The sequence below is a fragment of the Pezoporus flaviventris genome, unplaced genomic scaffold (assembly GCF_033815535.1).
Source record: "Pezoporus flaviventris isolate CSIRO_AGI_PZ_B2104156 unplaced genomic scaffold, CSIRO_AGI_Pfla_v1 ptg000036l, whole genome shotgun sequence".
In the NCBI taxonomy this organism is placed as follows: Eukaryota; Metazoa; Chordata; class Aves; order Psittaciformes; family Psittacidae; genus Pezoporus; species Pezoporus flaviventris.
The window spans coordinates 19229286-19255319 of NW_026892584.1; the positions used below are offsets into that span (position 1 = coordinate 19229286).

The window sequence follows — 26034 nt, forward strand, 5'->3', positions numbered from 1 at the left end:
CTCATTTTTCAATATACCAGAATTCTATTTTGGAGAGACTGTTTCAAGGAATAGAAAACAAATTTTGGCCGTATATTGTTGATCTTGTACTTTACAGACTATTTCTCATCTATTATACTTCCATCTATTGCGTTACAGGAAGCTAATGGAAGATGCATAGTTTTTCTTGCAAAGGCTAGACTGTAATAACAATGAAACAAATCTGATTGTCATATAATTGCAAGTTAGATTGCAAGACTGGAAACTGGGGACAAGTACATTTTGCATCTGAAATTATCAGATTCAACATTGGTACTCTTGATACTGTTCTGATGGACCAACCCTTCCCCCAAATTGTTCACCTTTGCTAAAAAAAATAGACTTGCAGACTGTCGTGGTTTAAACCCAGTCAGGTAATTTGTTCGCTCACTTCCCCCCCTTTTCTTGCCCTCCCCCTGCTCTCGGAGGGACGGAGAGGAGAATCGAAAAGAACGCAACTCCCACGGGTTGAGATAAGAACAGTTTAGTAACTAAGGTATAACACAGATCACTACTGCTACCACCAATGATAATAATGATAAAGGAAATAACAAGGGAAGAGAATACATCATCTCACCACCAGCCGACCGATAACTCGCCCCCCCCAGCCCGACCAAGCTCTGACCGATACCTCCTCCAACCCTGCCGTCTCCCAGCCCTTCCGGCTAACTCCCAGTTACATCCTGGGCATGACGTGCTGTGGTATGGAATACCTCTTTGGTCAGTTTGGGTCAGATGTCCTGTCTCTGCTTCCTCCCGGCTTCCCCTCCTCCCTGGCAGAGCATGAGGCTCACAAAGTCCTTGGCCAAACCAAAACATCACTATCAGTTCTGTACCCAGGCCGAAAGTCAAAACACTGCACTGCACCAGCTACCAAGGAGGAGAAACATGACTGCTACTGCTGAACCCAGGACACAGACTCACTGTAATCCTTAGCTAATATCATGTAAAACAACTGCTGGTGTTCCTGCAGCACACTTGTTAGTTTTACTAGTAGTGTTAAATTTGCAAAGTGACAATTCCATGTTAACTCATGTGAGAATACTCTTTGACCAGATACGATTCTTTATCTCCTCCAAAAAGCTAAACATTTCTGCATGTTGGAATTAATTTCATTAACTTCATTAATGTCTTTCATGATCTTAAAGCTCCTATGGGTGTTTTAATCTGATGTTTGAGGTAACTTTCTTGATCAACCCCCAAGCTTCATCCTGTAGTTGTGAACTGGAGTTGACTAGTTCACTAGATTGACTTAAAGCTGTATGACTGTGATTGTTATTGCTTGCCTTCTTTATGGATCACAGATTTTATGTTAGATAAAACTCATAAAAAATCAAGTAATGAACAGGAAAGAAACAGAATTTATCTAAAATTTGCTAAAACCTTTTATTGTCCCTGAAAGCATAATCTGACGCGGACAGAAGTTATAGCCACAGGGAACCTTTTACGCATATTGCATTGCAAGATCGAAGCTAAAATGCAAGGCCAGATAGTTTACAGCCATTCTGCAGATGTGGACCAAAAGAATTAGAACTACTGGAGTAAGTTCAAACTGTTAGTGATTAAAGAAAGACTGTCACCTTGCTCTGTGTTCTGGCATGCAAGGCTGGTTGAAAATTCATGAAATGCAGCATTAGTGACATTTCCAGGGTAATAGAGATCCTAATGTAGCAGAGCATTTCCTGGAAGTAGGAATTCCACTATTCTGACTTTTTTTTAATAAGCATGTTTATTGTATTCCTCACTTTTATTCCTCAACTGTTTCCTTAATAGTCATGTGTTTACATACGAATGTTTTTAATAGCTGCTGCCATTACCAACTTAAAAGGTAGTTTTCCTTTTTTATACATTGTCAGTAAGCAAAAGAAGTTTCTAAAATTCCCAGTTAATTTTTTCATCTTGTGCCTTCAGGGATATCACACTGGTGTCTTGCTGGAGTTTAGTAAGTAGTGTTTTTAGTGATGAAAAATAACAAAATGTACCTAGCTGTAGCATATTTTATCTTTTGATCTCAGGGAACTTTAGAAAGGAGTTTAGTATCATCACCTGAGTTTTACTGAGAAGGAACCTGGACACAAGAGAAGGCGGTAGGGACTTAATCAGGTTTTCTCAGTAAGCCCATGACAGAAAATGAACCTTTACCCCCTGAATTCGAGCCAAATATTTTCTTCAGCCTACTCTCCTGCATAGGAGTGCAGATTCCAGAATGCTAAAAGACACAAAAAGCAGATGATGTTAACAGGTATAAATGAACACACAGTTCATTAAATCCTGGCTCCACTTGGTGGCAAAATTCCCTTCAGCTTTAATGGATTCAGGATTTTCATCAGGTCAGACCATCTTCTCAAGGAAATAGCTGCCATATTTACCTTAATGGCTTTTTCAGATCTAATCTCTTTACTTTTTTCCTGTATACAGTTTGAGTTGCCATAGGTTCTCTAATTAAATTTGGTACATTCTTAATCAGACCTTAACACCTTTCTTTTTGAATTCCTTAAAAACACTGTTCTGAAGCATACAAAGCTTGGCTTTTATCATCATCATTCTGACAAATCTGCTTCCTTGCCTTGGTTCCTTTGTATTGTCATTGTATAGGTATTGCTCTGTTGGTAGCAGATTTCACTGTTACTTATAGATGCAGTTCAGTGAAATATATTTTCATTTATGTTTGTGGCCATGAAGTAGGATGAAGAAAGATTAGCTCTTGAAATTTGTAAGTGTGTTTTGGATTTGGAACCTGCATGTTTGCTGTTTAAAATTACTGATGGCTTTAAAGGTTAGCACAAGTTAATTTTGCTCAATAAGCAGTAAACAGCCTAATAATTTGTGAATTCGCAATTAAAAGTTTAGATGAAGAGCATGGTTTCCTCCTGACACGTAAGTTTGTGGTCGTGGCTCTGACTATTCACTGTCTTTAGTCTGATTTTATTTGTTGCCTTTTTTTGCTTTTTATGATTAACCTGGGGTTTTTCTCTCTTCAACTAATTGTCTGTGTCAGTGGGAAAGGAGAATGCACTGAGCCATAGAAGACAAGGAAGCAAATTGGTGGCAAAATTAAATAATTTGTAATCAAAGGGAAGGGATTCTTCTCAGTGTCTTTAGAAAAGCATGAGAAAGAAAGTGCTTTTCCTTGATGTTTTTAAGGAAACTTACAAACTGCTCTAAGCAGTAGAGTCCATATAGCAAACTGTCATACAACCATAAAATAGTCTCTTACAAAATATATTGATACTGATTTACACAGTCTCTCAGGAAGGCAAATGCTTTCTTGAATAAATTATTCTTACGGACAATTTTCCTCCATTCTCCTTTTCATCTACTCTTCACCTTCAGAAAGTTGTGACTAGCACCTAATTTAATTAAAGTGGTTCCAAAAACAATATGGCTTCTTATTCTTCACAGGAGAGTCTACTCTGTTTGGAGAGAAATTGTGGCCAGGATCGAAGACAGGAAATGTTTATGAAAGATGAAAATTTCCATTGAATACTGCATAAAATTTAAGAGAGAATGTCAAAACAGGACAAATTCAATGTATAAAGCTGCCTTCCTTTTTGAAACTTAAGAAATTAAAAGTATTAATGAACTATGCCTGCATAAAATCACATTATCCTTTCTAACATACCGCTTCTAAAAATAAACTGCTGTAATGTTAGAACACTAAACTGAAAAGCAACTGATACAGAAATTAAACACATCAACTTGTCCTGCAAAAGTTATATCCTAGCCATAGACCACAAAGGAGATATATTTAATTTTCTTTTGATAGCTTAGATTCAGTAGTTTGATTTGCAGTATAAAATATTTCATTCTACTGAGCTGACATACTGTTGAGCAGTACATGGAAATACATGGAAAACCATGCTCAAAGTGGTAGATACTGACCTGTCACATGGTAACCTGCCACATGGTAACTGGAACTTCACTATCATGTAAGTAAATCAATATATTAAAAAAAAAAAAAAAAAGTAAATCAATCTATGTATAGTCTATCCTTACTATGAGATAATTAAGCCTTGCTTATTAAAATGGTTTCAATGGCTGTGTCAAAGACCAAAGTCTAAAAATTAAGCATATTTGTGAATACTGTGGCTTTAGGTCAGACTTTTCAAACACTGAATATTTAAGACTAATTGTGCAAGTAAAGCACTAGCATTGTATCCACATGACCAAACCCATGAAATAGTACTGATAAAGTGGAATTGTATAGGCTGTGTTCTTAAGAATTCATCACAACAGTAGCTTAACTAGTGGAGCATTATCAGAAGTCAGTCATGATTGTATTGCATACATTTAAGTCTTTTTTTCTTATTATCAGAACTAATAGTAAAGTCACACTTTCATTATTCTTCCTAGTACAGATACTCAAACAGTACAGACATATGCTAGCCTGTATCTTTTTCTGTCACGGAGAGGATTTTCCTTAACAGAATAGGCTAAAGCTAGCAATGTGAAAAGTGTGCCAGACATTGGCTTTAAGTGAGGACAACACATTATTTTAGAATTACTTGAAGAAAATTGGTTTTACCATGAGGGTGGTGAAACATTGGAACGGGTTGCCCAGAGAGGTGGCAAATGCCTCATCCCAGGAAACATTCAGGGTCAGGTTGGACAGGGCCCTGAACAGCCTGATGTAGCTGAAAAAGTCCCTGCTCCATGTAGAGCAGTTGGACTAGATGACCTTTAAAGGTCCCTTCCAACCCAACCATTCTATGATTCTATGATAAAACTTAAAAAGCATGTCAGTCTCAGAATGGTTCTTGCTAAAACCAGTTAATTCTTACCATGTAGTAAGTCCAAATTATTGAGAAGGCATGTAATTGTCAGCATTCAGGCATCTTTTATGTTTGACACTATTCTGCATGTATATGAGCCAGTGATAATTTCTTTTTGATGTTCTTAACACATGAAGAGTTAGTATTGGGCTCTTCTGCAAAATTATCATAGATTTCCTTTACCGGTAGTGATTCCTTTCCTGGAGGATTAAATTATCTTGAGGCAGATAGACCTTGCCTTGCGATGTTCTGGCTGGCTGATTTTGTCTAGAAGACATTTTCATCAATTCAAAGGATGACAGAAAACTGTCAGAGTGAAAGACCTGTTTCTAATTGATGGTTAATCAGTCTTGAACCAAATCAGAAAAAGGAACAAAGGCTGCCAACTGGGTGGTCCTCTTTGCATCTCTTAACAAAGGTGACTGTGTGAGGCTGATTTCTTTATGTTCCATCAGCCAATATAGTTGCTTTTTGTAGCAGTATAGCTATATCTAGGATGGTACAGTGTCAGAAAACATTACCAGTTGTCAGCATTCTCTACAGTGTCCTCTGCATTTCCTCTCTGCAGCATTTTGTGCAGTTTTCAGGAGGGTTTTGAGCTGGGCAAACTAGCCAGTCACATAGGCCAGACATTAGTATTAGGTGTATTTGTTTTGTTCAGTGCTTGTTGAAAGCTTATCATGTGGTCTTAGGGTCATGATGACCTCACTGAAATTAATAGTTTTACCATTGACTTAGAATGGAATCAGAATTATTTTACTTAATCCTGTTCCAAATTTAAAATAATTTTCCATTTCTTGCATTGATTAGTGTATGCCTAAAACCGATTAACAAGTTCAGTATTAAATCAGCACCATAGAATGCCATACCTATAGAAGACAGCATGTGTGAAACAAAAGAGCTCTCTAAACCATGTATCTCCAATCCAGAGGTGTAGTAGTTTGTTAAAGGGACATTTTTCTTTAACGCTCTTCTACGGCATCCCTGTAGGCTACAAGCATGACCTGCTGTCATGATGCTTCTGCACGCAACTGTTTAAAACTGTAGCTGGATACAAGAATGCAAGAAATTGCAATCTGTTCCACCAAAATCCTTTCCCCACCTCCCAGTTCCACAATGCTTTGTAGGGATTCTGTGCCAGTAATCCTATAAATGTAGGGAAATATATCACCGAGTTAACAACTCTTAACTACCACAAAAACAGGTGAATGTTTACTTGGTGACCCTTAGTTAATAATTACTTTAGTTAGAGCAGAACCAGTGTATTAGTCTTCGATAATTCTGGTTCTTTCAGGCCAAAAGTATGTACATATAGTTTACCTAACAGTGTGTATATGATGTGCTTGCTGCACAAAAAAAAATTTACTTTCTATGGTGCATCCATTTGACTATTTCATCTACACATTGCCCACCAAATGTCACCACTAAGACTACCATTGACATGCATATCCTTGGGCAGATTTAAATAGCTTCTTTTATTTTAATTAACCTGTCAGAGAAAGCTTCTTTGTTTTCAACTCTCAAAATTAAGCTTGGCCTAAAGTCTAAATTTAGCCCTGCAGCCATAATAAATTTGAAGACCAATCACTTTTATAAGGGTTTTGAAATGCTCTCAGTTGCAAATGTAAGAGGAAATACAGACTACAAAGTAGATCTGACTAAAAAAAAGCTTCCAATTTATATTGTTGCATTTCTAACTACTTCAAATCTATTTCCTTTAAAACTTCTTCCAAGCTAGAATCACTCAATAGCAAACTTCTGTATTCTGCACCTTTTGATATTAAACTCTTCAGAACAATGGGAGTGACAAGGAAAATTTAGTAGACAAAGAGGTTGTAATATATCTCTAAATATTTATCTAAATCTTGCTGTTGCAAATGTTACAATTTAGCTTTACTGTCTTTTATGGACATTGATTAAATTTCCATTTGGAGGTGGTGTTTTGAGACTGGAAAACCATTCCAGAAGAATTTGAAATAGTAATGATTAGCTGATCATTTAATGTCAGGGACTGTGAAGCTGTCTGCAGTAATAACTCAATTAACCACAGGTCCATTTAAATTCCATGTTGCTATTATAAACAAGAGTGATGCAATTCACAGTTGCCAGGACACCTAGGATAAGATCAATTTTTCTAACTGCCTAAAAGAAGTTAACCATTTTATTTAACCTAATGACCTAGGGTCTTTGTGTTGGGTGACAGGCACCTCCAAGGGACCCTTCATCCTATAGTGTATTTTAAAATGGGATTAATAATCTTTTGGAGCAGAGGGCTGTTTTTCATTAGATCTCTAGCTTTTAAATCGTTAAATTACACGAGAACTTAATATCTGTTCTTGGTGCACAACAGTGGTTCTGATTTGAATTTTTTTGTTTTAAAAAAATACGTTCATAACACTCATGACTAATATAAATAAATTACTATAAATTCTTGTAAAGTAGTCCTCCTAGGTGCAGTCAAATCTTAAAATAGTAGTTGTGAATGGTGGAAATTGTGCCATTCATTTCAATGGACTATCATTTCAGTAGATCTGTGCTGAAACCTAAAGGTGTCACTATAGATATCAGCCCAACATAACATCAGCACATCAGTTCCATTTCTGATTCTTTTAGAGAAAAGCTCATCTAATAATGATATTCTTCATCTCAGACAATCTTACTATTGTCTATCTCATCCAGCTGCCATTCTCTGCCTGCTTGACAAAATTAGATATAATTAACAAATACACTGGTCTTGAAAATGTGGTAGTATAAATTACATTAATTTTACACTTTTTTGTAGTGTATCTGATTACATTCTTTATTTTGTAAGGTAAAATAACATATTTCATTATGGAGATGCAGAATTCTAGGCTTCAGAAATAAACTAGGTCTTGAGTATAACATGCCTACACAATTGATTTGTAACTATTTAACTGAAAAAAAAATAATTCAGTCTAATCACTTTTAGCACATGAGTTATATTCAGCCTGTAAACTCCTTATTATTCATACACAGAGGGCTGTGTGCAGTGATTAAGACCCCAAGGATTTGGTTGATAGAATAATCTGCATTTCTAAAGAAAAAAAGCAGTAGGGTATTTAATTCGTTAAAAGAAAAGTTGTGATGCACGTCAAAGCATAGCACTGACTCTTAGTTTTAAAAACAGTATCTGCAACTTGCTTGTCAATTGGCTGGTTCACTGGTGTATCTGTAATGTACAGTCTGGATCTAATAATTGCTTATTATGCAGTTGTTTATCAGCTCATTTAAAACATCCTGAAATTCAGTCTAGCTCAGCAAATTGCTGTGCTTAAGACTTTTTTACATTCTAGGAAATTATAATATCCCCAGAAGGGGAAGAATTAATAATAAAAATCCTCTTTTGTAAAAGATTATCATTGCAGAGCAAATGGAGCAGATCTTCCCTAACTTAGTGCATTTAATAGTCTCATTTTTTCTATGAAAGTTTGATGGAAAGACTAGGTGGGGTTCACTGTTTTATTAACTTGTTAAGAGACAAATTCACTGAACCAGTGCAGCATACTGATTTCAGTGTCTGCTATATGGAAAACTAGAACTAGTAATGGATGACTTCTAGACATTTCCATATGGAAAGTAGTGCATTCTGTAGACAAATCATGATCTTGATGTATCCGTTCAGGCTGGCATTAAGGAGTTAATGATTAAACAAGGATGCTATCTTGTTTAATCTTGTTTTAGGTTTTCCTGCCTTCCTAATTTCTTCCTAATATCCCTACTATTAGTGAATCCTTTGAAAAGGATTACAGAAGAAAATCCACGGTTTGTCTCATTCAATTGGAAACAATATTCTGACTAGTAGATTTCAGGTTTGATAGGCAATAAACAGATATTAAAACAGTACCTGCAGGACATTTTTGATCAGTTACCAAACATTGCTCACTTGATCAAGCATACAACCATCTCTCCAGTGGGGGAGCTTAGTATAGTTCTTAAATTCCATCATATAATACAGATGACTTGATCTAATTTTCTTTTTAGTTACAAATGTACAAACATAGTAGTTACAAACATACATATCATATCAAGTTTTTTAATGAGGAGGAGGAAAGTGGCTGTCAAAATAGATTGAGTGAGTTATTATCTCCTAGATACTTCTCTTGAAGTTTCTCAAGCCCATAAGCATACATGGTTTATTTTTTTGCTTTATATTTTGGTGAAAAAAATCTTGCTGCTGAACTGAGAAGTACTGGTTTTGTTTCCATTATTCCTTTTTGGCATTGCATGATTTAAGTATCAGATAAAAAAAATCTCAGAGAGTATGCAGGCATCTGTGGTCCTTCACCCAACAAAGTGAGTGATCTGTGTAGGCAAGGGCTGAAATCATAGCAACACAATTCAGAAAATAATCTTCATGTATTTACACTCCTTTGATATTTTTGGATAACTGGAAAAGTTTGTAAGTTTATTTCTCAGCTGGCTGTGTTTTATCTCTTAGGGTCACAAGCTGATTCCTGCTAAGAAATCTTAATCATCCAGGCAAGAGCCTTTATATTAGCAGTATTAAGACGATACAGCTCAAGAATTTACAGGAATTAATTGGGGGGGGGGGGGGGGTCAAGTCATAAGAAACATCCTCTGCATTTTTAGAAACTGAAATGCTTTATCTCTGTAAGGTATACGTAATACTTGCTCTTCTACTAAAAGTCTCGGCATAGAGGAGAAGGGTTCTTATGATGCATTTTGTGCAAAAACAGTTTACAGCAGTAGGTGATGAAGAATCTGTACCACAGCTAGTTGAAGTTTTTATCCAAAGTTTCAAAAATTTGAATAATTACTCCAGAAAGATAAATAAATATAACATTTCAAGTGAGTAAGATGTATTTCTGACATAAATTTAGATCGATGTCCATTATTTTTATGTATGTTATCAGCAAAGCAATTTTAGAAGGAGAAGACTTGTATGTTCTTACAGATATACAGTGACCTGCTTTGTAGGTGTGGACAGAACTGTGTCTGTAAAAGTATATAAAGTGGGTCTGTTATGTAAAACATAGTTTAAAAGAGTCTTATTGAGGGATGCATTGAAGCAGAATCTTTTACATAAGCTTTCAGATATACTAAAAGGCAGTAACAATTATTCATCAAGCAATCTTAAAGCATTTCGCAAAGATAGTATTTTTTTCTATTCTAAAAAAAAATAAAATATAAAATTCAGAGACTGATTTTGCAAAGCATCAAGAATTGCAGTTGCTCAGAAGCACAAAATCAGACACAAGGTCCTGCCTGAGACATATAGAGACACGTGTCTTGAGAGCATTAGGAACACTTGCAAAATTAAACAAAGCGTATTTTTATATATGTTGTTGAAGCCAAGAGAAGTTGCCCAATTACTTTCAGCAACTCAGTGGTAGAGCTGGTAATGACATTCCTGCCCTTGGTTCTTTAGGCTGGCTTCTTTCCCCCCAGCCACCACTTCATCAATGCATTGCCTGAAATGTGAAATCATCATTGTTTTTCCTATATCAACATTAAAGTAACAGGTAAGGAGAACTGACTATGAAGAGGTGGCTCATTTGACAAACACTGACAAGGTGTGCTGTACGCAAGTGAGCCAGGAGCACTTTATGACACATTCAGAACTTGGAGACTGAATTACAGTTTTAGTAATCATCCCTTCCCCTTCTTCTCTGTCATTTCTTTGTTTAATATACTGCATGGAAGAGACCTACCGTACAAGTTTTATAAGCTTGCAATAAAAATATAACAACTGTTGTATTAAATTATTTAAGTTGTAAACTATTGTAAAAAGCAGAAAAAGTTATATAGACATGGAGCCAGAAAAAAAATATTATGATAGAGTATAAAATACATTGTGCTGATTACAGAATTTTTGCCCAGTTTAGCATATTGTAAATCTTTGGCTGGCCTTAAGAATGAAACTTCAAGTAGATTTTTCTAAAGGATTGTGGCAAGTGGTTTAAGAAAAATTAATCTAAAATCAGATTTATAATTTAAAAACAAATCAGCAAAAATGTGACAGCAAACAAAAAATACCCAAAAGGTCAAAGGAGAGAAGAATAATGGTAAAGTGAAGGATCAATGAATTTGAAACTTCCAGATTTCCCCTGAGAGAAAGCTAGAATTCCAGAGGAATAAATAACCAACTATTTTAAGCATGTAGATTATTATTTTCTCCTTTTGTGCTATGCTTTACTAAAAAGAGATGCGCCAATAAGTTTGAAACTGTCAGTATTGATGTTAATAGTATTTGAAAGTGCTAGATTTACCTAGATTAGTTGCTAAAATTACAGAGACATTTGCAGGAGGACACAGATACATCTGGCATGAAATTCTGACTTTGCATGAGAAGATTCAATTACCTTTCCTTTCTTCTGTCTCTTTGTTCTTGGTAAGTCAAAAATGAAAATGAATAGACTGTGATGGTTAATAATAATAATAATCCTTTAGCATCTTTATGTTTCACCTTTTTGTCTTAATTTTTTAGGGTTTACCCTGAGTGTTCTTGTGGCATGTGGTAGACGAGTTTTTTTTTGCTATGCAAAGTCAACTGGAAAAAATTCAGCCAGGCTGAGCATATTTTGTTACCTTCCCTTCTACCAACATGTGCTTTCTGCAAAAGAAAGAAAGATGACAGTGTCTGAAGGGGCCTATAAGGATGCTGGGGAGGGAGTCTTCATTAGGGGTTGTAGTGATAGGACAAGGGGTAATGGGTTAAAACTTAAACAGGGGACGTTTAGATTGAAAATAAGAAGGAAGTTCTTTACTGTACGGGTGGTGAGGCACTGGAATGGGTTGCCCAGGGAAGTTGTGAATGCTCCATCTCTTGTGGTGTTCAAGGCCAGGTTGGACAGAGTCTTGGGTGATATGGTTTAGTGTGAGGTGTCCTTGCCCATGGCAGGGGAGTTGGAACTTGATGATCTTAAGGTCATTTCCAACCCTAACTATTCTATGATTCTATGACATGGCCTCATTCTGATGAGTCTTCATAGCAGTGGTGTAATTGAAAAAACTGCCTTGAAAGAAATGCCTTTCAAAAGAAAAAAAAAGGCTTACTCATTCCAGTAGTGTAGTGCAGAAAGTACTGGTAAGAGCATTCCAGGGGTGATGTTCCAGGAGAGGAGTGGCTCTCTGTGAACAGACGATGGCTCTCTGTAGCCTGTCCTTACTTCCGTATTCTGCAATGCAGTGGGTATGATATTCCCTGACAAGTTAAGGCCCATGGCATAAAGTATCAGCATTGACCAAAGAGGGCTCTGTAGGGATCTTTGCTTTACTTTAAAACTGATATCTCTTCTTGAACAATTTATTTCCCTCTAGCAGTGCTGCAACATGTTAAAACCAGATCTCGTACCGCATATCACAGAAGAAGGCACAAGGATAAATCAGAAGCATGTTTTGCTGTGCCTTATAGGTTGGCCTTCTGTTTGAGGGAAAGATAAAGGTCACCCTTCCATCACTCACACTTCATGTTTCTTAAAAGTTGGTTAAAACATCACATCCATTTTCCTTCTAAGCATTTTCAGTTTCATTAGTATAGTATCTCATTGTGCTTACATAGTTTTTGGTGGAGATGTGGCTTCAGGCTCCAGAAGTAGAAATTCCTGTCAAAAGAGCTACTGTTCAAGCAGAGGAGCCATCTGTGCTGCTGACTGACTGCTCCCCTGTGGCTACTGGCCCACCTGGGAGAATCTGGAACCTGTAAGCAACAGATCTGGAATGCTTTTCCATTCACTGCTGGTCTATTCTATGCACTTTACCTGTCACCCATCTGGCTATAAATCACAAAACGTACAAGAGTTACAGAAGGCAGTGCAGTTTATGTAATTCCAAAAGACTTTCTCCAGAAGTTTTTTTTAAAAAACCAGGTGTTTAAGACCATATATTTTAGTGATGATATATTCTTCTTTTTTTTTTTCTTAATATATGTATTTGTATAATCATTTAACTTTATTGCAGCCTTTTGTAATATACTGTAATGTATAAAATATATAGTAATGTTTATGAAGAAGTCATAAGACAGTCAGGTGTATAGCCCCTTGACAGATATGGTACACTATTTTGGCATAATGTCCACAGGTAACTTTCAAATAATGTGTGTACCACCCCAGCTGTTGGTGGTGGGAGCATGGCAGAGGCCACTGAGCAGGCAAGTTGTCTGACAACAGAGCAGGTGGAATGTGGGTACCAGTGCTCTTCTGGGACTGTGATTTTAGTTTCCAGAGATCCAAAAGCAGTCCAGACAAAAGGATGATTCAGTTATTGGACACCATATTGTTGTTCATGAGTGTGCTAACTGTGCTGTGCTCTCAAGAGGAAAAGGAGTAGAGTGGGTCAGAATTTGGGGTCAGTTGTTGGCTTTTCCATAAATTACCTTAACAAATTCTATAATTTTGGCACAGTTTTCTGTGACTCAGTTTCCTGCCTGTCCTACATTCCTTTTTCTGCTCTCTTTTGTGTTGATGGTAAACTCTCTGCAGTAGACCTTGTCTGTTATTTAGTGTTTATTCAGTGCCTGACAAAGTGACAAACAGGTCTTCCTGATGGCTTATATAAGTTATGCCACTAATAACTTCAAGTTAGGGCAAGAAGGACTTACAGCTCATACCACTGTGTGGCCAAGTTTCAGACCCTTTTTCTTTCATTTTGCTGTCATTTGACACAGTTGAATGACTGTCCCAGTCTCCTGCTCCAAATCGGTAACAAACTATGAACTCACGTTGCACTGGAATCACTAGCAGTGAGATTTATTTGTCATTCTTGGAGGCCATGAAGAGGAACAAAAGATTTTCATGTCTTTCCTTTTCTTCCTTGACTGTAGAGAATAAGAGTGTACTGATATTTTGGGTTGCTGCCATACAGGATAAAAGTCCCCTTAATCTAAATCTGCAGGATCAAGGGAAAGTAGTTGTGTGGCTATCAAGAGCCCACATACTTTGGAGTGGATCATCAGCAACCTCTGATAGCATGATTTCCCCATTAAAACAGAAGCTGTGTTTTGTTACACCTCAAAATATTGGTCTACCCTTCTTTTTAGCCTGTCCAGTTACTTTTGCATAAGTTGTCAGATGCAGCAGTAATGAAATTTTAGTCATTTGTAGACTCACTCTAGGATTAAATCAGTGACCTCAGGATGAAACACAGTGAATGCCATGACCACTCTTTGTTACCTCTCCTAGGCAGCTTTGATTAAACTGTGCTCTGAAGCCAGACTTGGATCAATATGAATGATCTTCATCGACCTAATAATGTATTTAACATGTTCAGTGCACTTTTATCTCTTTTTGTTAAGATAAGTTGTTTACATTAGTGAAGCAGATTGATTTAAAGTTTCAGAGCTCTTTACAATGGTAAACACCTAGAAATAACCACAGTAGTTTGTGCATGTGCTATATATAAATGCATAATCTACTGTGCAAGCTCCTTGGCAGGTGTAAATTAGCATAGCTACAATGCAGCAGTTGAGAGTCTGGCCTAGAAACTGGGAACGATTATTCTATCACTATTCTTCTAAAGGATCACATCTTAACTTGACATAAAGCAAGGATCATATGATCTTCTCCGTACCCAGTGTACTCTTACCACAAAGTCTTTCAGATACCTTTTCTATTATTTGTAGACTAAATTCTTCCACCAGCAGATGTATGTGATGTCCATTAGTTATATAAACGTCTCTTCACAGTCAGGCCTTTTGGATGCACTTTGTCCAATATAGTATTTCTTAAGCCCATTGGCTTTGGAGACTATTTAGCAGACTTGAATAAATGGAACAAATGTGGAAGCTGTACCAAACATATCATTTGGGGATGTCGAAGCACTTAACAAACATTGTTACAACCGAGTCCATGTGTAACCACTGAAGGACATATTTGCTTCAGTATGTCTCATGACAGCTTCTTAAGAAAATATACTTAAGTGAATTTAACACTTGTGAAAGGTGCCAGATTGACAGGCCCTGGAGATAAAAGTTCTTGAATTACCAGCAGGCACAGCCAAGCTTCCCACACACACTGCCCCACCAGTGTCCCCAACCCTACCTGGAGGGCACAGCTACCAACTGTCCTACAGCTTGCAAATCTGTGCCACCACGTGCTGTTGGACTACAGGCCAAGAGTCAGTAGCTGTAATGTGACCTAAAGGTGAAAAAGCAGGTTCCATAATTACTGCACAGGTGCTGCTACAGTTGATCATTTTCACACCCAAGTTTTCAATTAATGTGAAAAAACAATAAATGAAGAAAGTCCACATTTCTCTGATTTTGCATCAAAATGCAACAAAAAACCTGTGTGTGAGCCTCAAGTGAGTCCTGCAGTTTTATCTGTCTGCACAGCTACATTCAGGTGATTATATGAGCAACCGAGTGCATGCAAATTCTGTGAAGTGCATTGTTAGATGCCTCTTGAAAAATGGGTCCTTACCATTTCATATGTTTCTAATAATCTGTCTCCATTCATATCTCATCCGTGCTTGGTGTCACTGCATCCCACCCTCCCCAGAGATCCTAAGCACAGATGGCATACAATTTCAGTAACCATCCACTCCATAAAGTGATTGGGTCATTACAGGGTTGAAAGATAGCAAACAGGGAAAACAGGATCGTGACCTTTGCACTCTGTCATGGCTTTAAAAAAAGCACAGGTTCTTCCCTGATGGTACTTGGAAAGTTTAGTTCTCTGTTCTCTTTGAAATTATATTTAGACCTCACTGTGTGCATTGGAAGGACATGCTTAAGTGTTTCTCTATTTAGTGCAGAAGGTTAGTGACATTTTAAACAAAAGTGCACATTTATAACATTGTATAGGCAGATTCTCAATCTGTATATAGGACATAGCTAAAAACAGAACACTGGAAAACACAGTGATGAGTTTTCCTGCTCTACTATTTTCTAAGCTATAGCTGGCATCTTAAAAGAATTATTATGGAAACTAAGTCTTAATTCTTTCTGCTGAGAAACAGCCATAACTAATGTGCAGAGGAGCTCAGCAACTTTAAACAAGTCTTTAAAGTTTATCTTTAAAGAAGTCACAGTTTTTTCTGCAACTTGCCATTGATGGGCAGCATAACATACCGAATTTGACTGGCTGTGTTTACTGTAGAAGGTAACTTCTGTATACCCAGGGAGTTAGGTGGTGTATAATGTTTTTAGGGATTGAAATTGTAATTGTTACAAATATCAGTGTAAAACCCCATTTGACAATTATGATTACCTGATTTGCTTACCTCCTTAACATTCCTGGTGTGTCTGTCACACTGTACAGCTTTAGGAAGGGTCTGTACCAGCCTTCAAACTAAGCTGAAGTTTAGGTTTCAAAATTTGTGTGGGAGTTCAGGAGAGAATGTGTACTTGAAAGGGTAATTTTTAAGATGGTAATATCCATGTGCTGTGCTTGAATATCTTACCTCATTCAGCTTCAGTTCTCCTGTGCAGGCTGTCTGGACAATTTTAGATCATCTTCTTCACAGGTTTGGTTTTTTTAGTACCTGGTTTCATGTTTTGCCTAGCCTAGATTCAAATATCCAATACTGTGGCCAAGTCAGGGTTTGTTTTGCTTTTTGTCTGCTTGTATTTGCATAGTACCTTGATGGTATTTCCATTTAATTCATTTTATTGCAAGTTCCTAATTTTAACTATATCATGTAAAAAATTCTGCTTCAATCTGTAAGTCATTTTTCATCAATCACCTTTTTAAGATTTCTGAGCTAATAGCTGGCCTTTTGCTTGCAGAAAGGCAAAAGGCTTTTCTTGTCTGCTGTTAAGAGGGGATGAGGGGAATACAAGGGACTTTTTCTTACAGAATGACAATACTCCACTCCCAGAAAAATGCAGAGGAAGAGAAGTAGATGTTTACCTGTTTTTCATAAGGCATACAGCATACTTGGGCACTACTGAAAACATTATTTAGAATCGAGGGCTTCCTAAAGTTTACCTATCCCATTCTGAAGCTCCAAGGATGTTTCTCAGTTCATTAGTTTGAAAAGCCTATATAGATGTGAACTTTTATTTTTAGTTTTGTTTAGGAAAGGACAGAAATTAGAATTCTGTATTAGGGGAGAAAAGGAAGAGGTTCTTTCATGTCTGAGTTAAACAGAAGCCTTTGGAAGAATAGAAAGGGGTTGGTTCATTCCCATTTTCATGTAACTTGAATTAGAAGGTTTAGTAAGTGAAATGGATCATAAGCTAAACCCCACAGAGTCCAGAAAGCTCTAATTAACGCCCACAGTGAGTAACTTTTCTGAAAGTGGTCTTTAATCAACCTTGCTCTGAAAACAACATAAGGTATCATGGCAGCTTGATAAAAGAGATGCATTGCAGTGCTGACAGGCCCACAATCAAACCAGAACTAAAAATAACTGGTTTGTCTACTAATTTTCTTTCAGATGCTAAAAAATGCATTAGCTGCCGTCTGAAAAAACTTCCATAGTTACTCAGACAAGTGACTCAGCTCTAGAAAACTGAGGTTCCTGTAAATGTTAATGCCCTTCCTGATTGAGTGAGCCCTCTTTCCTTCCCACACCTCCCTGCTGAAGCAGAGGAATAGCAGAGAGTTTGGCGAGGCTGGAAGGGGATGAGGCAACTTCTGGATTCTGTCAGAGCTGGTCATTTGATGCCAGCTGTCCCTCTCGTTGCTGGTGCTGCAGAGCTCAGGCATCCTCACTGACTATTTTGGATTAAGATAAGCAAATCACTCATCTTTCTTGTATCTCTCCATGAACAGTTAGGTCCACGGCTGCAACCCTGCACACACACCTCTCCTCACTGATTCTGAGAGCAAGAGTTATCAGGAAGGCATGCAAGGAAACAGCTCTTTTTCATCTGCTCCAGTTCCTGTGGGTACCATACAAGCCTACAGCAACTTTAATTATTTTTTTCACCATAGACTGTGTAAAAACATTAGTAGAACTGTTTTTTTTTTCAGGTTTGGGATAGATTCCAAAGGGACAAGAAGTCCACTGCACAAACAGGACTGGCAGTCCACAGTTTTATCTCAGTATAAGAAAGACATGAACCTGTTAGAGGGTCCAGAGGAGGGCCACAAAAATTATCAGAGAGACACAACATCTCTCCTATGAGGAAAGGCTGAGAGAGTTGGGGTTCAGTCTGGAGAAGAGAAGGCTTCAGGGAGACCTTATAGCAGCCTTTCAATACTTTAAGGGAGCTTATCAGAAAGCTGGGAACAGACATTTTAGTAGGGCCTGTAGTGATAGGACAGGGGGTAATGGCTTTAAACTAAATGAGGGGAGATTCAGACTAGATACAAAGGAAGAAATATCTTATGATGAAATAGTGGAACAGGTTACCCTGAGAGGTGGCAGATGCCCCATCCCTGGAAACATTCAAGGTCAGGTTGGACGAGGCTCTGAGCAACCTGATCTAGCTAAAGAGGTCTGTCCTCCTTGCAGGGTGGTTAGACTAGGTGACCTTTGAAGGTACCTTCCAACCCAAACTATTCTATGATTCTACAACTCACAGTATTTTATGGCCAAAATGGCAGTCCCGCCAGCCTGAATACCAACGTATCCTTCACAGGAGAAGTTGCAATCAACTGAAACTGTTCTTTGGTATTAGGGATAAGCTGAAAGAGGATGGCTAACACTGGCTTTAGTGCTTCCAGTCCAGGTTGTCTTTTCATCTGTTGTGTGAATTCTTGAAAAAGACATTTGCACTGTTACAACTAAAACTAGTTTGATGGAAGAAACAAGAAGCCCTTCAGTTTACATGGGTCCATAAATGCAAGACAAACTGAAATGAAACGTTATGGATGCTTGAATGTGCATTTTTATGAAACAATTGTTTGCAAATGCACACATGCAGATCTGAAGAAGAGTGGAGTTGAAGTCTGAATTATACTAGTTGCTTCTTACTTTAAAAAAAATGTTGCTATGTATTCACCATGCCACAGGAGAGCCCATTCATCAATTGCTGACATTGAAAGGAGAGAAATCTAGATGCAACTGAAGAAATCTTCATACCAATGATTAGATTTTGAAAGTTATGTAGGAAAGAACATAAAATCTTTTATTGTTGTAGTATCAGATATTGGCTTAGGCAATCACAGGTTTAAAGCAGTAGATCATTTCTAGAGCTGTGCCTAATCTCATCTGACAAAAGGTGCCACAGAACTCCCCTTGTTACCAGTCCTTAACAGAACTCAGTTACACCCTGATCAGCATTAAAAGTATGCAAATCATCACTATCCTGATATTATAAATAAGAAGGCAAAGACAGACTGAAACTCACTTGAAAGAAGGAAATCAGTGTAATAACCAGGATAAATAATAAGGATGGCTTCCAATGAAGGTTTCATTTCCATCCTCCTACGTTTAGTTATTGTTGATTTCCCTCTTTTTGTGCATGAATATTTCCCACCTAAAAAAAAACAACAAAACAAAACAAAAAAAAAAAAACAAAAACCAAGAGTGATTTAAAAGTTTATAATTTTGAAAGAAATTTCCAAAAGCTTTGGGGAACATATCTTTGGCCAGTTTTCCCTGGACCTGGTAGGCTCTTAGTATTTTGGAAATCTAGTTGATATGTTTTCAAAATGGAAACAATTAGAAAAAGACAAGGTGTTGCCTCTGTTTTTTGCTGTGGGCAGAGCACTTTTGAAAACCTGGTCCTTTAACACGGAAGTGACCAATGTGAAATAATGTCATCAAGAACAGTAAAGAAAACCATAATATACCATATGAAAAGTCAAGATTGGAATATGAAAAATATCCACATTATTGTCAATTAAAATCTTCACAGCTGCAAAAAAAAATCAGCACAAAATCGTATTTTGCAAAGTGACTCACTTTTATATCCCAAAAGTATATTTTTGTTTACTGGGCTTGATTTTATTTTGGACAGAAAGGTATAAATTAAAATGAAGCAAGCCACTTGTACAGGATTTGTTTTAAAATCTTATACTGCACTACATCATTTTATATTATCTGAAGTAAAAGTGTGGGGAAAACCCTGAACTGTAATACCAGATAATTTTTAAAAAGCACATTTTTCTTCCTTGCTGTGGTTGTAAACCAGAAACAGCAAACTGGATGTTTAAGAAAGGGAGGGGTCTCTCCCATTTCTTGTGTTTCACCTTTTCATTACACTGCCTGATCATTTAAGGTAGAAGCTTGTTCCAGACAGATTTAATTAAACTATGCTGTGAAACTGTATATAGATCAATGGAAATGATCCATAACAAGAGGCTAATCATGTATTTAACAGTGTTCAGTCCAGTTCAATCACCTTCTACCGTTTCTGTGGCTTTACATTCATGTGGCAAAGCCCTGAATGTGTATATGTATTTTTAATCCATCTCATTAGTGACCATATGCTTGGGTTTCAAGGGAGACAAGAACTGTCTGCAATCTGCCAGGGATTTAGGGACATCAATAATTTGTGAATAGTCATGTTGGTACTGGTCGAAGGGTTAAGTGTTCTGCACACCAGGGGCACATCTTCTGGGACTGGAACTCTTAGTCAACTGTTAGGAACCTTATCCCCTGTGACACATCTTTTCAAAGTACATGCTACATGTCAAATCTCTGCAGCTGAAGCAATGGAGCTTTATTAGCTCAGGGATTTAAAAACCTCCTCTAAGTAAAGTAACAGTATCTTTTGGTTAAAAAGTGAAGATAGTAGTAGAAATATGAAAGTGACTTTTTATGTACTGGGCTAAATGTGATCTTCCTTTTTGTTCCCATTTTCCTTCTCAACATGAGCTACTAGATTACTCTTCCCCTGCAAATATCCAGTAGAGTATGGCAGCAATAACGGAGACCTGATTTTGGAAACATAACTGGATTCTGTGGCCTCACCTAAATCTTGCTGAAGCCAACGACAGCACAGATGTAAAGATTGTCTTCCTAATCATTTGGAATGACCCGTTAGGGGCTCCCAGGACATTGTTCAATCTACTTAGTGTGAAAAGCACCTTTAAAAAACAATAGCATATGGCGTTAGATTGTGCCATGTTATACGTAAGGGCTGCTGTCAGCATGAGAGATCATCAAACTATTGATCCCAGTATCCTGTCCTTACAAAGGAATGGCAGAAATAGGTTCAAATGTCAGAATTTTTGTTGAGACTGGGTGTTGTGGTTTAAACCCAGTCAGGTAACTCGTTCACTCACTCCCCCCCTTCTTTCTCTCCCCCTACTCCCGGAGGGACGGAGAGGAGAATCGAAAAGAATGCAGCTCCCAGGGTTGAGATAAGAACAGTTTAGTAACTAAGGTATAACACAGATCACTACTGCTACCACCAATAATAACAATGATAAAGGAAATAACAAGGGAAGAGAATACAACACCTCACCACCAGCCGACCGATAACTTGCCCCCCTCAGCCCGACCAAGCACCGACTGATACCTCCTCCAACCCTGCAGTCTCCCAGCCCTTCCGGCTAACTCCCAGTTACGTCCTGGGCATGACGTGCTGTGGTATGGAATACCTCTTTGGTCAGTTTGGGTCAGGTGCCCTGTCTCTGCTTCCTCCTGGCTTCCCCTCCTCCCTGGCAGAGCATGAGGCTCACAAAGTCCTTGGCCAAACCAAAACATCATTGTTATCAGCTCTGTTCCCACGCCGAAAGTCAAAACACTGCACTTAACCAGCTACCAAGAAGGAGAAACATGACTGCTGCTGCTGAACCCAGGACACTGGGAAAGACGTTGAGTTATTTTTGTTCATTTTAAGTTTTAGTTATGTCCATATCCCTCAACTGTACCCAGGTCAATAGAAAAATGGATAGCAGTCCAGAAAGGAACTCTATATGGAGGCTGTGCCCTGAGCTTCTGCTGTTCAGTTGGGAGTAGCTGGTATCCATCTTACAGGATGAAGTTTGCCTGCTTTCAGCAAATTTCATGTAGTAATAAGTGCTGACTGTCACAGGAGATGAAAACATGCACAGTACACACCACTTGTTTGCTGCTTGCTAATCAGATGGTTTTGCTTGTACTTTAAGAAACATTCAGGGCAGATTAAGTAACTTTAAGGCCAATTAATCACATATAGCTCCTGTTAAAACTCCACTAGACATACTCACTGTAACCCTTTGTCCTTTACTTGTTTTCACATTTAAGATCAACTTTTTTATAAGCATGGCATGCAACTGAGCAAACATTTCCATAAGTGATATAAAGGAAATAATTTATTGAAATCTTTGAATTCAAACACAGAGTAATACTTCAGAAAAAACTCATGACTGAGGCTCTTACTTATCTACAAACATAACTTGCATGACTGAAAAAATATAGATCATGTCTTTATTAGTGTCACATCATTAAAAACATACAAATAGTATTGGAGAATTTAGAGTAACTTACTATAGCAGGTAAAATATATAGCTGCCAAATTTTTTATTGTCAATTATGATGATATAAGCTGCCACAGGTTTACTAATTGTGCATTGTCTTCTGATGGACTTTAGAGTACAATTTTATTGTTTTAGAAGACCCAGTCTCCTCTTTCAGCCAAAATTTGTATGAGCAGACTTCTATCCACAATTTTTAAATATATAAAGATGCACATCTAAGGTAGGATGTCTTCATATCAAACTATTTCATTTATAAGTATGATAAAACATTTAGAGGCATATGTCCCAGATTTCCATCCACATTTCAATTCTATGTGTAGGCATTCCTGCAGCAGTTTGCAGTTGCAATAGAAAAGGTGGTGGTCTCTTGGAAAGGTGGCACTTTCTGCCTGTCAACCAAGTCCATTAGGGCATGTTCTAATGTAAATATTTATGGCTAATTTGGCCACCTAAAAAAAAAAAAAAAAAAAAAGGAAGAAGAATGGAGTTATTTCCTAGATAGCCTAACTTTCAAATTCTCCCTGAAAGTAATACCTGCTTTTGTTATGGTGGCTTTTAGCACTGTTTCACAGCTTCTAAGCCTGTAAAAAATGTTAAAGACTAAAATTATATTTTCACAATTTTAATTGAGAAAAAAAAGTGCGTCATTTTAATAGGGTGGAATTGGTGACTTTTGAGGTGGCTTGCCTTTGCCCACTTCTACTTAATGCCTTCTGAGCCAGCAAAGCTGTTAAGTTTTCTAAAACCAAAGGTTAGAACAAAAGCAATTAGCTGATGATAGATTATCGTGGTCATTACTGAATATCTGTGATACACAGACTGAGTTCCAGTTTACAGACAACATGAAGAAGTCCTTTGACCTTTGAGGTGACTGTTGATCACCCTTGTCTGTTTTCACCTCTAATGTCAATGATGTTAATACAAAAAGGAGTCAGCAGAATTTCAGAAGACTGGAACGATCTTTCCGGTATTTCATAGGTAGCATTGCCATTATTGCATTAATTTATGCTACTGCTCCCAGGTAACAAGAGAAATTTTTGGCTTCAGTAAATACAATTGCAAAATTCCTGTTTCATCCTGTATGGCGTAACACTTTGACTGAACTGCCTATTCACAGTTTCACAGGCAGTGACGCCAAAAAAAAAAAATAAAACCCATCTGACAGCCATCAAGTTCTGCCCTCTTTACATCCTCTCTAGCCAAGATTGCTTGGTGTTATAAAGAATTGCCATAATCACAGAAACTGCAGACAGAAATAACTTTACTGAAATCAAAACCCATGCAGGCCATACCTTACCATTAGGAAACTTATCTTTTCTAGGAGGGATTTCAGTAGTCTTCTTTAAGGATTCTGTGGCTAAATTTCTAACATGTTCACTGGGACTGAAACGTGACCAGAAATGCCTCGATGCTGAGTTTCAATTTTCCATTCTTTAGTTTTCTTCCATAGTCTCCTAATTAGATCCCCGTTGTCCTGTGTTCAGCTGTTAATTTTCTTTCCAGTAGCTGGTGCAGTGCTGTGTTTTGGCTTCAGTCTGAGAACAATGCTGGTAATACACCAGTTGTTCAGTAGCACTTAGTTGTTCAGTAGCACTTACCCTGATAAAGGACTTTTCAGTCTCATGCTGTGCCAGTAAGGAGTGGCACAAAAAGCCGGGAGGGAGCAGAGACAGGACACCTGACCCAAACTAGCCAAAGGGGTATTCCATACCACAACAGGTCATGTCTGGTATGTAAACTGGGGGGAGTCACCCAGAAGGGACTGATTGCTGCTCTGGTCGGGATGAGTATAGGCCAACAGGTGGTGAGCAATTGCATTGTGGATCACTTGGGTTTATTTGTTTGTTTAGGGGTTATTATTATTCTCTCTTTATTATAGTAGTAGTAGTATTTATTTCAATTATTAAACTGTTCTTATCTCAATCCATGGGTCTCTACCTTTTTTCCAACTCTGTTCTCCCACCAGGGCTGAGGGGGGTGTGAGTGAGCAGCTGTGTGGTAACCTAGTTGCTAGATGGGGTTAAACCACAACATCCATTACTTTTGTTCCCATAATGAACTTCAAACTTACAAACCTGTGCCACTTCATACCAGTGCCTTCAGAACTCTTTATAGCGAGATGCTGTATTTTTAACAGTATGAATCTCTCAATAATTCTAGATATGCAGTTATATATGCTGCTATCTAATGGGACTTCCTCCATTATAGCTTCCATGTGGCATACTTCCACTGATTTCAAAGGGAAATCACATTCAGAATGTTTTAAAAAATGGCACACTTCTAGCAGATTGATGCACCACTGCAGGACTTGAGACTAGAATTTTGTTTGCAAACAGATATGTGCTGGTCATTCAAATACAAAAAATTACAAAGAACTGAATTTCAACTGGTGTTCTGTTATTTTTACTACTCGCACTCAGGTTCAGCTTTCTCTATCTGTCATCAACAGACCACTCAACTCAAGGTTGAGAAACATGCTTTTAACTGTTTTGCTGAATTATGGTCTCAGGTAATGTGTAAAGTTAATCTCAAATTAGTTGATGAGAGAAGGTGGGAGAAGATGATTCTTCCTTCTATATTAAGTGAAAATTTAGTGTTGCATTTCAGTTCCTTTTGTTAATTGCTACTCTGTAATAATTTTCAAAAATGTATTTAGAAATCATTTTTGAAAGAGGACCACAATAGAAAATAAGACAAAGACAGATGTTTCATTAATTGTTTTGTTTCTGTTTGTTTTAGGACTGCAAGAATGCCTTGAAAAATACTGGGGCAAGAAGGCCCCAGCTCTGATTTTAGTACCTGTGGTGGATTTACCTGGCAAGGAAGTAATCCATATAACATGCTGGCTAAGCTAGCAGTTTGAAAGAGATGAGTTTTTATCAAAACATACATTCCATCCAGGAGAGAACAAAGAAAAGAGTTGATCATAAGTGTGTTGGATACTTTCATTAAGCAATATTTTTTTATTTAAGCAAAGTCATATCTTGTTAATGATGTCTTATGACATGTGACACAGCTTTGTGTGAACAATAAAGGTTTCTTTTCAAAATATTATGCTTTTTTCTCTCTTATTTTTAGATATGTTCTGGTAATAGCAGGTGGCTCTTGGGAGATGTCAGTTGCTCTGATTACATCAGTTCTTTTATCTGATATATTTGGGACTGTTTACAATAAACAGATTATAACTTCATATCTTTTCGATAGAGGTGAAACCAGAAAATTAGCCTCAATACTGTTTTAAAGACCTGATTCCTTTCAGTTCTATGCTGAATTTATTGACTTCAGACCAACTCATGAAGAAGTTATCTGTGGCCAGATTTTAACCCTTTTTTTGCACCAGAGGGGTATTCAGAATGCACATTTTACCAAAGTAATGGAGATGCTGCTCATACGACAGGATTTGCCACCCTACCTTCTGAGCAAAAGCAGGTATCCTTGTGCTTTACATCTGGCAGACAGCTCTTATTAAAGAGCTACCAGTATTCCCCAGGGCTTGTCTTCTCCAGAAAATCAACAGGAATTTTACCACTGCTTTCATTAAAACAGTCTCAGACACAGGCAAAGCTCCCATCTATATCATTGCAGCTGATATTTTACTCATAACATGATAAAAGATCAGTATAGGAGAGAAAGCCTTTTGGACTTTGCTTGAGGCAGTAAGGCACTGGAGAGGAATCTCATTTTCAGACAAAGGCTATAAAATTAAACCTTCAAGAAATATCAAACTTTTGTCTTGCCAATGTTCTACATTATATATTCCCATTGCTTCTCTTCCAGTGTATGAGCACTGGAGCTACATGACCAGCACTCCCATTGTCTTCCTTCTCTTACACCAGCATATACCTGAGATGTCTCCATGAAAGTCAACTGCCTGGCAGTACATTTACATTGGGGTGACTAAGAGGTGGACTTAGCACTCCAGCTTCATTTTCTTACCTCCTACCAAATATGCACTTAGCAGC

General features: G+C 37.6%; 1 protein-coding gene and 1 long non-coding RNA gene across 3 annotated transcripts in view; both read left to right on the top strand.

The window, feature by feature from the left end:
• DPH6 (diphthamine biosynthesis 6) overlaps positions 1 to 25049 on the top strand; it is a 210476-nt gene extending 185427 nt beyond the window's left edge. For both annotated transcript variants that reach the window (XM_061463436.1, XM_061463435.1), the window contains one exon: positions 24812 to 25049. In XM_061463436.1, the coding sequence (XP_061319420.1) occupies positions 24812 to 24927 (116 nt within the window). In that variant the 3' untranslated portion in view covers positions 24928 to 25049. The remainder of the gene's footprint in view (positions 1 to 24811) is intronic.
• LOC133274339 (uncharacterized) lies at positions 19188 to 22694 on the top strand. Its single transcript, XR_009745121.1, has 2 exons — positions 19188 to 20857; positions 21426 to 22694. It is a non-coding gene; the product is annotated as an uncharacterized LOC133274339 (long non-coding RNA).
• Positions 25050 to 26034: the final 985 nt, after the last annotated feature.